This window comes from Anomaloglossus baeobatrachus, chromosome 6 (genome assembly GCF_048569485.1).
Source record: "Anomaloglossus baeobatrachus isolate aAnoBae1 chromosome 6, aAnoBae1.hap1, whole genome shotgun sequence".
NCBI lineage: Eukaryota > Metazoa > Chordata > Amphibia > Anura > Aromobatidae > Anomaloglossus > Anomaloglossus baeobatrachus.
This window is the reverse complement of record NC_134358.1, coordinates 48,862,026-48,879,129: the sequence shown is the minus strand read 5'-3', so window position 1 is coordinate 48,879,129 and position 17,104 is coordinate 48,862,026. Positions and strand designations below refer to the sequence as shown.

General features: G+C 50.5%; 2 protein-coding genes across 2 annotated transcripts in view; one reads left to right on the top strand and one right to left on the bottom strand.

Moving 5' to 3' along the window:
* Positions 1–450, bottom strand: part of MRPL13 (mitochondrial ribosomal protein L13) — a 51,740-nt gene extending 51,290 nt beyond the window's left edge. The window contains exon 1 of the mRNA XM_075352906.1: positions 345–450. Within this exon, the coding sequence (XP_075209021.1) occupies positions 345–371 (27 nt within the window). The 5' untranslated portion in view covers positions 372–450. The remainder of the gene's footprint in view (positions 1–344) is intronic.
* Positions 451–771: 321 nt separating this feature from the next.
* The window catches only part of MTBP (MDM2 binding protein), a 182,245-nt gene continuing 165,912 nt past the window's right edge, over positions 772–17,104 (top strand). The window contains exons 1-6 of the mRNA XM_075352905.1: positions 772–1,186; positions 3,103–3,174; positions 10,641–10,714; positions 10,789–10,937; positions 12,226–12,284; positions 12,608–12,746. Coding sequence (XP_075209020.1) covers positions 1,108–1,186; positions 3,103–3,174; positions 10,641–10,714; positions 10,789–10,937; positions 12,226–12,284; positions 12,608–12,746 — 572 coding nt within the window. The 5' untranslated portion in view covers positions 772–1,107. The remainder of the gene's footprint in view (positions 1,187–3,102; positions 3,175–10,640; positions 10,715–10,788; positions 10,938–12,225; positions 12,285–12,607; positions 12,747–17,104) is intronic.

The following is a 17,104-nucleotide window of genomic DNA, read 5'->3' as shown; positions in this document are numbered from 1 at the left end:
CGTTAGAGAACAGCAAGTTGTGCAAAACGTCCTGAGACATCGAACACTTGGACATGAGCCTCCCACAGATTAGAGAAGGTCACATTAAGGTCACCTGAAAAGGATAGAGGGCATATAGGATCATCCTGAAATTTCACCTGAAAGCCAAATATCCCTAAATGTTCACCATTTTATCCAAAAATCTGTATTTTTTGCCCATTTCCCTACACATTATATGGTAAAAAAATAAATGAAGTCTCTCACAATACAACCTTCCATTCAAACATAATATGGATTACCTCCTATATACAGAGCAGTGAGAACGCCCCTCACACAAGACCACCGCCTCCATAACACCACATTACCTGGGCAGCTCTGCTGTAACTCGCCATCACATGGAGGTCACCATGATACAGGACTGAGCCTCTCACACTCTCCACCTCCTTACACACAGAAAATAGAAAAGTCTTCGTCAGATGGAGCCATTTTCCCTTAGATAACTTCCATAGAGTTCAACGTCATATGGTCTACGACAAAATGGCCGCCGTCAAAGCTTAGTTCCGGCGATATTACAGACACGTTTGTGAATCCTTCCATCACAATTGCTCTTCAATCGTGAATTTCTTCCTTTAGGAAACGTTCTATATCTCAGGCAGACCAGTCAATAGCCCTGCGGTATTTTTAAGCTCCAGGAACCATATAACTGGACTTAGTTCCCCGGGGGAAAGTTTTAATGTCTGTGACAGGAGGCGGAAGTGCGTCACTGGCGCGGACATTTGATTTTCCCCGGTCTAATGGAAAGTCGGACGCGGTTAGGAACCTTTCTAACTGGGCTTAGGTCTCTGTGGGAAGGTTTTAGTCGCTGTGACGGCTGGCGGAAGTGCGTCACTGGCGCTGACATTTGATTTTCTTGGTTTGGTGCAGCGCAGAGTCAGAGGCGGTGTTTTTCGGCACTGGGAACCTTTATAACACTTCTTTGTTCCCGGGTGGAAAGGTTTAGTCGCTGTGACGGCTGGCGGAAGTGCGTCACTGGCGCGGACATTTGATTTTCCCGGTCTAGGGGCTAGTCGGAGGCGCTGTGTTTCGGGCCCGGATGGTTCTCTGGCCGGGAATTCTCTCTGTGGGTTTATGGACCGGTACGTGCTGCTTATTTACTGGCAGAAACAGCCCGAGAGTTCACGGGAGTCCCAGGAGCCGCAGCTTTCAGGTATCAGCCGCTGTCATTGCAGGGCGTGGCCACAAGAGGGCGCCCACTCCTATCCTTGTCAAGAGCTCTTCTCACTGTCAGTGCCTCCGGTACGTGTATGGTCCGTTTCCTCACGTACCGGAGACACGTAGACCTATGGTTTCCTATGGTTTAGGACACATGTATGTATTTTCGCACGGAACGTGTGTCCGTTCCGTACATACACGTGTCCGTGCGTTTCTCCCGGCAACATGTCAGTTTTCTCTCCGGCTTTACGGGTGTCACACGGAACGCAAACGGACCACACGGATGTGTTCCGTGTGACACGCACCGGAGAAAAGATGTGTCTGCGAGAAAAAAAACCCAAAACTTTACTCACCTTCTCCAGCCCTCCTGTCTCTGCCGCTGCTGTCACTTGCTGCCGACCGCCGCTCATTATGCTCATTGAATATTTACTTCACTGCGGCCGGAAGCAGCAGCGGGGAGTCGGCAGGACCGGAGACCAAAGATCAGCACCACGGACAGCGACGCCAGGGACAGGTGAGAAGAAAGTTCCCGTTCTCCGTGTGTTATCACAGATAACACATGGAGAACACACGTGCCATAAACACGGCTCACGGAGGGCAAAACGCACCTTGACGCGTCCGTGAAAAATGTGTGTGGTTTTTCACGAACGTGTGAAAGAGGCCTTAAGGGGGCTTTACACGCAATGATATCGCTAACGTCAGGGTCACGGAATTCGTGACGCACATCCGGCCTCATTAGTGACGTTGTTGCATGTGACACGTACGAGCGACCGCTAACGATCGAAAATACCTTATATTGACACGTCGTTCATTTCCCAAATGTCGTTGCTGGATGCAGGTTGTTCATCGTTCCTGAGGCAGCACATATCACCATGTGACACCCCGGGAACGACGAACAACACCGTTCCTGCGTTTTCCGGCAATGAGGTGGGCGTGTTGTTAATGCGACTGGTCTCCGTCCCTCCGCTTCTATTGGCGGGCCGCTGAGTGATGGCGCACGAACCTTCCCCTTAAAAAAGAGGTTGTTCGCCGCCCACAGCGACGTCGTTAGGAAGGGAAGTACGTGTTACGCATCTTAGCAATATTGTGCGCCATAGGCAGCGATTTGCCCGTGACGCACAAACGACGGGGGTGGGTGATTTCACGAGCGACATTGCTAGCGAAGTCGCTGCGTGTAAAGCAGCCTTTAGCCCCTCTGGACCGCACGTCCGTCTCCGCCAGCCCCTCTGGACCGCACGTCCGTCTCCGCCAGCCCCTCTGGACCGCACGTCCGTCTCCGCCAGCCCCTCTGGACCGCACGTCCGTCTCCGCCAGCCCCTCTGGACCGCACGGCCGTCTCCGCCAGCCCCTCTGGACCGCACGGCCGTCTCCGCCAGCCCAAAATCTGAAGGGTTTCCTGAAGACAGCAAAGTGACTGAGACTCTTGACCTCTCCTGCACATGTTGAGTATTTTTGACTTGTGTCTTCCAATCTCCAGGATGTCAATCCTTTTTAGCATTTTCGCTGCAACTTTCTAATGAGTGAGCTGCAGCAAAAAAGCCCCCTTTTTTTTTTTTTCCCCTCTGCTGGCAGCTCCCTGTGTTATCGACGAATAGCCACTTGTCTACACAATCTGTGATAAATATAGGACCACTGTATTGAATGCCTCTAATCCCAAAGTCCCCAGCTGTCTGGTTGTGGTGGTCAGGCCGGTGCTCTGCTGCTATCCTCTGGGTCTGTGGCTGATGGAGCCTTTCCAGTCAATGCTCACCTGTTACCGCAGTGAGGAGCCATAGGGCTGAGGGTCCCAGCCATAAGTACAGGAGCTCCATGTTATAGAATCTATATTTTGCAACCCTTCCCACCACCTCCCTATATTTTTGGAATGGATTATTTATTTTCCTGTACAGTGAACCTCTGTTATTCTTGCAGGTTTCGCAGCGCTAAAGGCTTTCTACTGTCACCTGAAGGAGCATTGTACCAAACATACGGACGTCTTCCCCGGTAACCCCTTGTTTGTTAGCGCTTCTCACTTTATAGGGTCTGCCTTTAAGCCAGAAGAGTTTTTGTGTTTAAGTTGCCAGTGTGGTTTATGCGGCATTAAATAAACCAACTGGACTTTTAAATGAATGGAAAAGTGTTCCTGTGTGCCTCAGATATAGCAGCCAAGCGAGTGTCCCCAATACATTCAGTGAGCGCAGCCACACAAATATATATATTATATTATATTATACCGTATTTCTTCATCGTTCCTTATGGGAGACCCAAACCATGGGTGTATAGCTTCTGCCTCCGGAGGACACACAAAGTACTACACTCAAACGTGTAGCTCCTCCCTCCGGGCTATATACACCCCCTGGATGACAATCTAACCAGTTCAATGCTTTGTGTTCAGGAACACACACACATGCATTCTCTGATTTTTTTTTTCATCTTCCTCTGCATGTCATTCATGCAGGGGAGTAGAGTGGCGCCGCCCACCGGCCATCTAGCAGAGGGGAGGACACTCCTCTCTGAGGAGATGTTTCCCTCCCCTGCATCTCTCCTTAGCCCTCCGGTTTCCCGCTCTTGGGCTAATCTCCGCTCCCCCCCTCCTCCTCCCAGCGCCATTTTCTCAGCGTTTATCACACTGATCGGCGCTGGCTGCTGAATCTGCTGCTTTCCTGGAAGGCTGACGCTTTACTGGGGGTCCGAGCTGTGGAATCCGGAGGGCACACAGAGAGCGGGCTGGTAAGCCACAACCTCTGGTTGTGGGCTTTATTATACACTCTCAGGACATTCTATACGAGTGTATTCTTACTGCAGAGCTTCCACCTCAGCAGCATGTCTGTCACCCGGAGCAAGGCTGCAAACATGTACGCTATATGCACTGCATGTAAGCGCATTCTGCCAGAGCCAAGCACATACCCACATTGTGATGCCTGTGCTAACATGGTTGTCTCAGCCTGGAGCCTCCTCAGGGGTCCCTCCGGCTGCTCCGGCCCCGGTGGCTGAACCCCCGGCTTGGGTAGCATCCTTTTCCCAAGCTATTTCCCAGTCTTTTGCCGACTCCATGGGGCAGCTGTCCCGGACACTGCTGACCATGCATCAGCCCCCTTCTCAGGGTGCCTCTGCTGCTCCGAGTTCTGCAGAGCTCTCAGAGCATGTCCTAGGACCCCGTACCCCTAAACGGAGACGCAGGGACCCTTCTCCTTCCTCGTCCCACGGCTCTGATTCACGAGCCGAGGTGCAGGGCGAGGAGGATTCGTTTACTGTGGGCTCAGACGCTACCTCTATGTACCCCATTGACGTGTCTGAGGGTGATGCGGATGTTAGTGACTTGATTGCATCCATTAACTCCGTACTGAACCTCAATCCACCAGAGTCAGAGGAACAAGCCTCTCTGGTAGAGATGCACCAGTTTACCTCACCTAAGAGAGCTAGGAGTATGTTTTTTAACCACTCCAGTTTTCGGACCACTGTTAACAAGCCCAGGGCCTGTCCTGACAAACGTTTTCCGAAGCGTAGTTCTGATGACCGTTTTCCTTTTCCACCAGAGGTGGTTAAGGACTGGGCCCAGTCTCCAAAGGTAGACCCTCCAGTGTCCAGAATCTCAGCCCACACAATCGTAGCTGTGGCTGATGGCACTTCTCTTAAGGATCCCACTGACCGCCAGGTTGACCTTCTGGCCAAGTCTGTATATGAGGCGGCAGGAGCCTCATTCTCCCCGTCTTTTGCGGCAGTGTGGGCTCTTAAGGCAGTCTCTGCCTCTCTGGCGGAGATACATTCCCTCACCAGGGACTCTATGCCTGAGATGGATGCCTTAACTTCTCAAGCTTCGGCTTTTTCATCCTACGCCATGTCTGCCATCCTGGAGGCTTCTCACCGCACGGCGGTGGCCTCCGCTAACTCCCTCGCGATCCGCAGGATCTTGTGGCTTCGAGAGTGGAAAGCAGACGCTTCCTCTAAGAAGTTCCTTGCGAGTCTCCCTTTTTCTGGGTCCCGGCTGTTTGGTGAACAACTGGATGAAATAATTAAGGAAGCTACTGGCGGGAAGAGTACTTCCTTGCCACAAACTAAAGCCAGGAAACCTGTCCAGGGTAGGAACCAATCGAGGTTTCGTTCCTTTCGTTCCTCTAACTGGTCATCCTCTAAGCCCTCGACCTTGTCCACTACCGCAGCCAAGGATCGTAAACCCAACTGGCGCGCGAAGCCGCGTCCTCAAAAGACCGGAGGAGCCGCTGCCACTAAGGCAGCCTCCTCTTGACTATCTGCCCGCGCCAGCAACGTCCTTGGTCGGTGGCAGGCTCTCCCACTTTGGCGACGTGTGGTTTCAACACGTCTCCGTTCAGTGGGTGCGAGATATAATCTCCCACGGCTACAGGATAGAATTTTCTTCCAGCCCGCCAAACAGATTTTTTCTGTCCACCCCCCCTGCTCCAAAACCGCCACCTTCTCTCAGGCCGTGGCATCCCTGCAGGCCAACGGTGTAATTGTTCCGGTTCCCGCCCGGGAACGGTTCAGCGGTTTCTACTCAAACCTCTTTCTAGTTCCCAAGAAGGACGGTTCCTTCCGGCCCATCCTGGATCTCAAGCTTCTCAACAAGCATGTCCAGGTGCGGCACTTTCGCATGGAATCTCTGAGATCGGTCATTGCCTCAATGACCCAAGGAGATTTTCTGGCATCCATCGACATCAGAGATGCCTATCTGCATGTGCCTATTGCGGTTTCACACCAGCGTTGGCTACGCTTTGCAATCGGAGAGGAACATTTCCAATTCGTGGCTCTCCCCTTCGGCTTAGCCACGGCCCCTCGAGTATTCACCAAGGTCATGGCAGCAGTGGTTGCGGTTCTGCACCTCCAGGGGTTGGCAGTGATTCCTTACCTGGACGACCTTCTAGGCAAGGCCTCATCCAGTGCAGACTGCCAGCGGAGTGTCTCTCTCACTCTCGCCACGCTCGTTCAGTTCGGGTGGCTTGTCAACCTGCCCAAGTCCACTCTGACCCCGACCCAGGTGCTTCTTTACCTAGGGATGCAGTTCGAGACTCTGCCGGCACTTGTCAAGTTGCCCTTAGTCAAACAGCAGTCCCTTCGTCTGGCGGTGCGCTCTCTGCTGAGGCACCGCCGTCATTCCATCAGACACCTCATGCAGGTGCTAGGTCAGATGGTGGCATCAATGGAAGCGGTTCCCTTTGCCCAGTTCCATCTGCGTCCCCTGCAGCTGGACATTCTCCGCTGTTGGGACAAGCGGATCTCTTCCTTGCACAGGATGGTGGTTCTGTCGTCACAGACCAGGAGCTCCCTTCAGTGGTGGCTTCGGCCCCTTTCTCTGTCTCAGGGACGCTCCTTCCTGACTCCGTCCTGGGTGATCCTCACCACGGATGCCAGCCTCTCCGGTTGGGGAGCAGTATTTCTCCATCACCGAGCAGAGGGCACTTGGACTCCGTCCGAATCAGCCCTCTCGATCAATGTGCTGGAGATCAGAGCTGTGTTTCTAGCTCTCCTAGCCTTTCACCACCTGTTGGCGGGCAGGCACATTCGAGTTCAGTCGGACAACGCGACAGCGGTTGCCTACATCAATCACCAGGGCGGGACTCACAGCCGTCTGGCGATGTTGGAGGTTCAACGAATCCTCCAGTGGACGGAGGACTCCAAGTCCACCATATCTGCAGTCCACATCCCAGGCGTGGAAAACTGGGAGGCCGATTATCTCAGCCGTCAAACCGTGGACAGCGGCGAGTGGGCCCTGCATCCGTCAGTGTTCCGGTCGATCTGCCGCAAGTGGGGCACTCCGGAAGTGGATCTAATGGCATCCCGGCACAACAACAAGGTTCCGGTTTACATGGCTCGCTCCCACGATCCTCCGGCCTTCGCAGCGGACGCACTGGTTCAAGATTGGTCTCAGTTCCGTCTGGCCTATGTGTTTCCCCCTCTAGCTCTCTTGCCCAGAGTCCTGCGCAAGATCGGAATGGAGGGCCGTCGAGTCATAATCATTGCTCCGGACTGGCCCAGGCGAGCTTGGTACCCAGACCTGCTCCGTCTGTCCGTAGGGGTGCCGTGGCACCTCCCGGACCGCCCAGACCGTCTCTCTCAAGGTCCGTTCTTCCGCCAGAATTCTGCGGCTCTCAGATTGACGGCGTGGCTCTTGAGTCCTGGATCCTGACTGCTTCAGGCATTCCCTCTGAGGTCATCTCCACTATGACTCAGGCTCGGAAGTCTTCCTCGGCCAAGATTTACCACAGGACTTGGAGGATTTTCCTGTCCTGGTGTCGCTCTTCCGGCCATGCCCCTTGGCCGTTCTCCTTGCCGACCATCCTGTCTTTTCTACAGTCCGGTCTACAGCTAGGACTGTCCCTCAATTCCCTCAAGGGACAGGTGTCGGCTCTGTCGGTATTGTTCCAGCGGCGTATCGCCCGACTGGCTCAGGTGCGCACCTTCATGCAGGGCGCATCTCACATCATTCCTCCTTACCGGCGGCCCTTGGATCCCTGGGACCTTAATCTGGTTTTCACGGCCTTACAGAAACCCCCCTTTGAGCCTCTCAGGGAGGTTCCTTTGTTTAGACTTTCACAGAAAGTTGTTTTTCTAGTAGCCATAACTTCTCTCAGGAGAGTTTCTGATTTGGCTGCGCTCCCTTCGGAATCCCCCTTTTTGGTGTTTCACCAGGACAAGGTGGTTCTTCGGCCGACTCCGGACTTTCTCCCTAAGGTGGTGTCTCCTTTCCACCTTAACCAGGACATTTCATTGCCTTCTCTTTGTCCGGCCCCTGTGCATCGCTTTGAGAAGGCGTTGCATTCCTTAGATTTGGTGCGGGCGCTCCGAATCTGTGTCACGCACCGCCGTTTTTAGGCGGTGCACCTCACTTTTTGTGCTAACCACTGGTCAGCGCAAGGGTCTCGCTGCTTCTAAACCGACCCTAGCTCATTGGATCAGGTCGGCTATCACCGATGCCTACCAGTGTTCTCAGGTGCCTCCTCCGCTAGGGATTAAGGCGCACTCAACCAGAGCTGTCGGTGCCTCCTGGGCTTTCAGGCACCAGGCTACGGCTCAGCAGGTCTGTCAGGCTGCCACGTGGTCCAGTCTGCACACTTTTTCGAAGCACTACCAAGTGCATGCTCATGCTTCGGCAGATGCGAGCTTGGGCAGACGCATTCTTCAGGCGGCTGTCGCCCATTTGTGAAGTTAGGTTTTGCCTACTTCTCAGTTTGGTTTATTTCCCACCCATGGACTGCTTTGGAACGTCCCATGGTTTGGGTCTCCCATAAGGAACGATGAAGAAAAAGAGAATTTTGTTTATTTACCGTAAATTCTTTTTCTTATAGTTCCGACATGGGAGACCCAGCACCCTCCCTGTTGCCTGTTGGCAGTTCTTGTTCCGTGTGTTTTCACCGGCTGTTGTTGTAGACAGAGTTCCGGTCTTTCCGAGTTTTACTCTATCTCTACTTATGGGTGGATGTCCTCCTTCAGCTTTTGCACTGAACTGGTTAGATTGTCATCCAGGGGGTGTATATGCTCGGAGGGAGGAGCTACACGTTTGAGTGTAGTACTTTGTGTGTCCTCCGGAGGCAGAAGCTATACACCCATGGTTTGGGTCTCCCATGTCGGAACTATAAGAAAAAGAATTTACGGTAAGTAAACAAAATTCTCTTTTTTTCGCTTTATAAGACGCACTTTTGTTCCCCCAAATTTTGGGGGAAAATAGGGGGTGCGACTTATAAGCAGAATATGCAGAATATTACACTGCAGGGTCCAGGGGCGGTGGAGGCAGCTCTGGAGCGCTGCTGGGGGCAGGTGAACGCTGCGGGCGGCGTTAGATCTCCTGCTCCCGCTCATATAATATGCACAGCCGCTGTCCATCACCGTGGTGCTGACACCGCACCGCAGTGATGAGCTGGGGCAGCGGTGCATATTATATGAGCCTGCGCCCCCTTGTGATGGTACATGCCCCCCTGTGTTAGATATGGCCCCCATGCTGCTGCTCATTCTAAAATAAAAAAGCTTTACTTACCCCCTCCAGCGTGTCTCCCGGTGGCTTTGCTTCCACTGTGATCAGGCACGCAGAGATGATCTCACTCTGCTGTGCCGATCACATGACCGGCACTAGAACCAGGAAGTGGAGGAACAGATGCATGGAGGGAGCTCAGCGCTGGAGGAGGTAAGGAAAGAGTGTTTTATTTTACTATGGGCAGCAGCATGGGGGCGATATCTAACACAGGGGAACGTGTGCAATCCATAGGGGGCCATAGGCAGCACAGGGGAACGTGTGCAATCCATAGGGGGCCATAGGCAGCACAGGGGAACGTGTGCAATCCATAGGGGGCCATAGGCAGCACAGGGGAACGTGTGCAATCCATAGGGGGCCATAGGCAGCACAGGGGAATGTGTGCAATCCATAGGGGGCCATAGGCAGCACAGGGGAATGTGTGCAATCCATAGGGGGCCATAGGCAGCACAGGGGAATGTGTGCAATCCATAGGGGGCCATAGGCAGCATAGGGGAATGTGTGCAATCCATAGGGGGCCATAGGCAGCACAGGGGAATGTGTGCAATCCATAGGGGGCCATAGGCAGCATAGGGGAATGTGTGCAATCCATAGGGGGCCATAGGCAGCATAGGGGAATGTGTGCAATCCATAGGGGGCCATAGGCAGCACAGGGGAACGTGTGCCAGCACAAGGGGGCTATATTCAATATAAGGGGGCCATATCCAGATTAAGGGGGCTAATTTTAGGATGGGGGGCTATGAGGGACATATACTCTATACGATTTGTTAGATGGACACTGGCATTATAAGATGGACCCCATTTAACATTTAAAAAAAATTCTCTTTTCCTTCACCAAATTTGGGGGTGCGTCTTATAAAGTGAAAAATACGGTGTATGTATGTGTGTATATATATATATATATATAATATTTTACATTAATCTCTATCTTTATTTATATGCGCAACACAATTTGCCAAGAAATACAGCAGGGTTGTGGTGCACATTAGTGGCACAAAGCCAAGTAAAAAGTTGTATAGACTAGACAGTGTTGGCTAAAAGGAATCTTTGTCTATTTGCTCCCACATCGTGCTGCTGTCAGATTGGAGACCCTGATTCCTGGAATGCGTTACTTACTGTTGATGGAATCGGTTTTCTCTGCTGCCGTTCTAGCAGCACTCAGGATGCTGAGATCTGTATAACTCCGCCCACACCACTGATTGGCAGCTTTCTGTATACACTGTGCATAGGCAGAAAGCTGCTCACCAGTGCTGGTGGTGGTTGTTGGACCAGAAGGCATAGGACGTTATGTAGTGATGATCTCCTGCTGATATAACACTGCTTGTAGTGAAACAGCCCAGTAAGTGACACATTGCTGGAATTGGGGTCTCTGCCCCTACATCTTGGTACTTTCAGATTACATAGCAAAAACCTGCTGACAGATTCCCTTTGCTCTAGCCAGTGTGATTAGTTTTTTGTGACGTCATGTCTGATTGTTGCTTCTTCTCAGCTTGTTCATTGACTGGAGAGCCAGGAGTAAGAAAATGGTTCTTTGCCATCCAGACCACTTACGGCTTCTCCCAGGTAGGCCGTGATTCTGCCCATGCAGCTATCTTGTTGGCCGCTTCTTCTGTGGCTCACTCTTTTCATCTGTCTAGTACTGCAGCCATGATTGGGAGGACTTGTGCCCCGTATTTGGTGACCATGAGGACCTGCCGCAGAGCGCCTTCGAGGATTGTGTATGTGGACTACAAATCCCAGACTGTGAGGAGGATGGCAGCAGCCGGGACTCCGTGTCTCAAACGAGGTACTATCCGTCTGTTGTAGGAGATAGGACGGGTGGCATGTAAGATAATCAGACAGTCATTGATGGGCTGAGCTTTGCGATGCCCTTGAATAACCATGATTGCGGATCGTTGCCCTCGTGGTCAGAAGCCATGTTTTACAGATTTTGCTTTCATGCTCGCTTTGCAGGCAGCCCTTGTATGAGGACTGTGTACAGAGGCAATGGTGCCGCCTCCATTAGTCCTGGCAGCCTGATCGCTGAATGATGGCTCTCATGACTGTGGTCTACCCGACTGAACCATCTTGTACATTTTATGTCGGAACCATTGATGTATAGTGAATGCAGATCTTACCCATGAGACTTGCATCTTTCTAGTCAATGGGGCTCCGTCGCTCGCTGCTTTTAGCCACTAGGTGGTCTGAATTCTCATTGAGATGAATAGGAATTCTGGTCACCTCCCTGCTGATGGCAGTGCATGTCGAGATACTGCTAAAGATAAATGCGGGCACTATATTCATCTATTATATATGTTGTGCCGGCTCCCTGCCGCGTCACTCAAGGTCTTCCTCCACAGCAGTCATGCACTGGGAAGAAATGAGGGTCTTGAGATCCCTCCCAGTTACTGTAGACCACTGACAATCCGACATGACCTGGTGGATGGGTTATGTCCCAGTGACTATGGACCACTGACAGTCCGACATGACCTGGTGGATGGGTTATGTCCCAGTGACTATGGACCACTGACAGTCTGACATGACCTGGTGGATGGGTTATGTCCCAGTGACTATGGACCACTGACAATCCGACATGACCTGGTGGATGGGTTGTGTCCCGGTGACTGTGGACCACTGACAATCCGACATGACCTGGTGGATGGGTTGTGTCCCGGTGACTGTGGACCACTGACAATCCGACATGACCTGGTGGATGGGTTGTGTCCCGGTGACTGTGGACCACTGACAGTCCGACATGACTTGGTGGATGGGTTATGTCCCAGTGACTGTGGACTACTGACAGTCTGACATGACCTGGTGGATGGGTTGTGTCCCGGTGACTGTGGACTACTGACAGTCCGACATGACCTGGTGGATGGGTTATGAAGGGTCATTTTGGCCAGGACACGTGAGATACATTTGTGGAGTCAGGCTTCAGAGTGAGTGTCTGGTTTAGGCTTGTGCCGTAAATTTCTGATGTTTCCCCAAATATTGCTCGTGTGGGTAAATAATATTACAGGGTAATCAGTAATGGCTTGTACAGTTTGCTGCCATGTAGCATATTACTCCTGGGTCACTCGTCTTTTTCTTCACAGTTTATTTGAAGAAGCGGCAGAGTCGATCCATCAGCTCTCAGACAAGCTCCCGGCACCAGGTAACCATTATCCAACAATAGGAAATAATTAAGACCTGCAAATGCTTTGACATTCCCCACCGATCCAACACAGGCGCTCCTAGGATTTGTTTTACAAGAGGCCGCCACATGACCACTGCAGCCGATCAGTGTACAAGTGGCAGCGTGTGGCTCCAGAGGTCACAGAATAGGAGCTGAATACAAAGTTTTCTCTTGTACAGTGATTTTCTATACAGCTGCATCTGGGGAGAGTAACCACTGACTGGTGGGAATATCGGGTGTTGGACCCCCACCGATCTGGTGATCTGTACATGATTGCTTTTAAGACCTGTTTTTTATTTTAGGTCGGGGGATGGTGGACGTCCTGCTAGTTTCTCCAGATATTCCCAAGATGAAGCACTCTGCGCTTGCAGTCGGGGCAATTAAACATCTCAAGGAGTGGCACGGTGCGAAGATCTCCATCGTTACTGAAGAACGGAAAGGGTAAAGTGTTTCCGCAGTAGTGCGCGTAGTTAGGCGCTTTGGCCCCTTTCACTCATCAGTTTTTTGTCATCAGTCACAATCCGTTTTGTGACTGATGCGACGGATCCATTGCAGAATGTGGTAACTGATCCGACGGATCCAGTAAAAAAAAAACAAAAAACGGATCCGTCACTTTTTTCATCCCAAAGGTTATGACCACAATGAAATTTACACATCTCAGCATGCTCGGTTACCAAAAAACGGATCCGGCATAGGAATCCGTTATTTGACAGATTGCGACGGGTCCTGCACCCATAGGCTTCCATTATAGCAAACGACAGATCCATCGCGGTCCGTTTTTTCGACGCACCCAAAGAACGTTCATGTGGACATCGGCTGGACAAACATTTTTCGACGGATCCATCTCATGACAGATGAAACGTGAGGCCATCCGTCGCAATCCGTCACTAATGCAAGTCAATGAGAAAAACAGATCCAGTGCTGGATCCATTTTTTTTTTTCACAAAATTACAGATTGCGAATGATGGGAAAAAAAACTGACGTGTGAAAGGGGCCTTAGAAAAATGGTTCCTTGTGTTTTGTGCAGAAATCATGAGAGCCTTTGTACACTGCATTTGTGGACACAGTTGAGCCTTATTTTTTTTTTCGTGTTTCTCCCTGGGACTTGAACTGACAGCCTCTATTGTTGCAGGCAGCAGCTAAACCTCAGGTCCTTGTATCAAGAGAGAAAATACAACAAATGAGTGACATATAGTTGCATGAGACTTTTTCCTGGACAGTATTTGTCGTATTTTCTGCACAACCAGAGAGGAGAGCAGAGATCTGTTCACTAAGGCGTTTCTGCTTTTATGGTTCTCTTCTTTTTTGCAGACTGTGCAATCGGATCCACCAGTGATCAATATCTGCTGTAGGCCGAGTTCACACATTGCATATTTGGTGCAGATTGTTAGCTGTAATCTGCAGCGTCTCTGTATCTAAAATCTGTGTGTAATTTCCATACTCATCATGCGTGTTAGAACCCGGAGGAAACCCACAAAAACACGGGGAGAACATCCACCCTCCTTGCAGATGTTGTCCTTGGTGGGATTTGAACAGAGGACCCCAGTGCTGCAAGACTGTAGTGCTAACCACTGAGCCACCATGCCACCCTAAAAAAGTGGGGGCTTAACCTTTTTGGATTTAAAGGGAACCTGTCACCAGATTTGGGGCCTATAAGTTGCGGCCACCCCCAGTGGGCTCTTATTTACCGCATTTTAACATGGTGTATATAAGAGCCCAGGCTGCTGTGTAGAAAATTAAAATCACTTTCTAATTCTTGCCTAAACTGTCGCTGCAGTGGAGTTGGGTCAGATAGGAGTCTTTGTTTTCCTGTGCCGGCGCCGCCTCTTCCAGCCATCTTTGTCGTCCTTCTTCTGAAGCCGGTGTGCATGACGCGTCATACGTCATACCCGCTCGCCCGATATTTAGGTTCTGCGCAGGTGCACTTTGATCTGCCCTGAGCAGGACATATTAAAGTATTGTAGTGCACCTGTGCGGGACTGGCAAATGTGTATAACGTAGGATGTGTCATGGACCCCGGCTTCAGAAGCAGGATGAAAGAGGAGGCTCCGGCACCGGACAACGGAGACGCCCATATGACCCAACTCCACCGCAGCGACTGATTAGGGGAGTATTATAAAGTGATTTTTACATTCTACACAGCGGCTTGAGCTCTTATATATAGTATTCTCGATGGTGCGGTGGTGGCCACAGCTTATAGGTCTCAAATCTGCTGACAGATTCTCTTTTTAAGGTCCCCATAGGAATGGGTAAAAACCTCAACAAAAGAAAAGAGCTTGTATGTTCATACTGATAGGGAATCTAGATTATGAGCCCCAATTGGGACAGTGTTGATGTATGTAAAGCGCTGCGGAATCTGTCAGCGTTATAGAAAAATAAAGATGAACAAAAAGTGATTTAAAAAGGACATACAAGGTGATTTCTGTGTTTTTTTTTTTTTTTTTTTGCATCAAATTTTTGACAGATCCATCCACTTTCCTCGTATTGTAAAATGCTACAGAATATCTGCACCAAATCTGCAATGTGTGCACCCTGCTTTGGAGTCATACGTAGGCTTTTTAAAAATACCCCCCCAACTTTTTTTGCTTCATGGTGTTGCATGGGATAAGGTAATCAATATCTGGTCATCTGTTAGGACAGGCCCATACTCTGGAGTGTATAGGAGCTTATCTCCGGTGCCCATAAACCTCTGTTGGACAGGGTGTATCTGGCTTCATACCCCTGTACATCCAATTGCAAAAACTGCTGATGTTTTGGTGTCAGATCCAACCCCCCCCCCCCCTAATTAATACTGATGACCCATCCGATATTCCCGGGGATGCCATGAAACGCCAGGTGGTGCCTCTATGGAAGAATATGTCAGCACTAGTCACGAACTAACTTTTTTTTTTTTTTTACCAGCAAAAAGATGGCAAAATAGTTTATGGTCCATAATGGTTGACCAACCCCTTTTTACATAGCAGAGCACATCTGCTGCTCACGACTTCTGTTATTTCGGTGATGAGGTGTGATAACCTCTGTGTTAGTATAAGCCCAGGGCCTCGCTGGAGGTCGCCACATCCTGATTGTTCTTAATAACCGAGCCGCTAATTCACAATCCTTATCTCCTCCTTTGTGACCACATGAACACGTCCTATTAGGCTATGTGCGCACGTGTGCGTAATTACATGCAGTTACGCTGCGCAGCATAACTGCATGCGTCCTGCGTCCCCTGCATAATCTATGGAGATCGTGCAGGGGCCGTGCGCACGTGGCGTCTTAGAGCGCAGCGCTTCGGCTGCTGCCCAAAGCACGCATTCTAAGAAGTGACATGTCACTTCTTCCGTGCGCTTTGCCGGCAGCCCCTGTACTGTCTATGGGAGGGGCTGCATGCAGAGCGCACGTTCTCTGCGGGCACCATGTGCTTCAGAACGGAGCTTTTCAGCTGCGCTCTGAAGCGCACCTTTTAGGTGCAGTGCAGAGCGCGCACATAGCCTTAAAGGGTTTTTAACAATAGTAAATATTACCTAGCCATAGGGTACTTGATAATTTGCTGATCGGCGGAGGGCTGATCCTGAGAACAGGGCAATAAATGCCCCGTTAGACCAGTGCTGGCTGCGGATCCTGGCCATTCATTGTCTATGGAGGAATACCAGTGCTGTGTATCCCCAGCAGTCTCGTGACCGGTGACTGGAGAGCTGGTCACCTGCACGCCCATCGCTCCATTCTTGTATGGCAATTTATATCGGCAACACCGTGGGCAGGGAGTAACCTGCAATGTTGAATAACCCTTCACCATTGGATTTATATTGTCATTAGAGACCGGACCCCCATTTACCGTATTATGTTTATACACATCCTGTTTGTCTTGTATGTGAGAATTCCCTTTTAGAGGCTTTGATTTTTTTGTTATACTGTATATATTAACCCCTTAACGACCCATGACGTACTGGGTACGTCATGGATCAACTGAGGTTAATCCCCGCCCCCTGCCACGGGCAGGTCGCGGCGATCCACACATCAGCTGTTTTCAACAGCTAACATGTGTGCCTGCTAATCGCGAGTGGAATCGCTTCCACCTGCAACTATTAACCCCTTATATCTCGCTGCCAAAATCTGGCAGCGAGATGTATATGCGCGCCGCCATTACAGTCACTTATCCCGCCCCCATCGGAAGTCACGTGACATGATCACGTGACTTTCGGTGGTTGCCATGGTAGCACAGGGTCATGTGATGACGCCTGTAGCATGAGTCACTTCCTCTCAATGCCGGAATACAGCCGGCATTGAAAGTAAAGCAGCATATCTGCAGATCTCATCTCTGTAGCTGTGATCTACAGATAGTGCAGAGCGATCGGATTGCTGATCGCTATAGCCCCCTTGAGGGACTAATAAAATAAAAAAAAAACGTTTTAAGAAAAATTAAAAAAAGTAAAAAAAAAACTAAGTTCAAATCGCCCTCCTTTCGCCCCATTGAAAATTAAAGGGTTAATAAAAATACACATATTTTGTATTGCCATGTTCAGAAATGCCTGATCAAAATATAAAATCAATTAATCTGATTGGTAAACGGCGTAGCGGCAAAAAAATTCCAAATGCCAAAATTACGTTTTTTTTGGTCGCCGCAAATTTCTTCAGCGCTCTATTGGGAGACCCAGACGATTGACGATTGACGATTGGGGTATAGCTACTGCCCTCCGGAGGCCACACAAAGCACTACACTAAAAAGTGCAAGGCCCCTCCCCTTCTGGCTATACCCCCCCGTGGTATCACGGGTTCTCCAGTTTTCAAGCTTTGTGCGAAGGAGGTCAGACATCCAC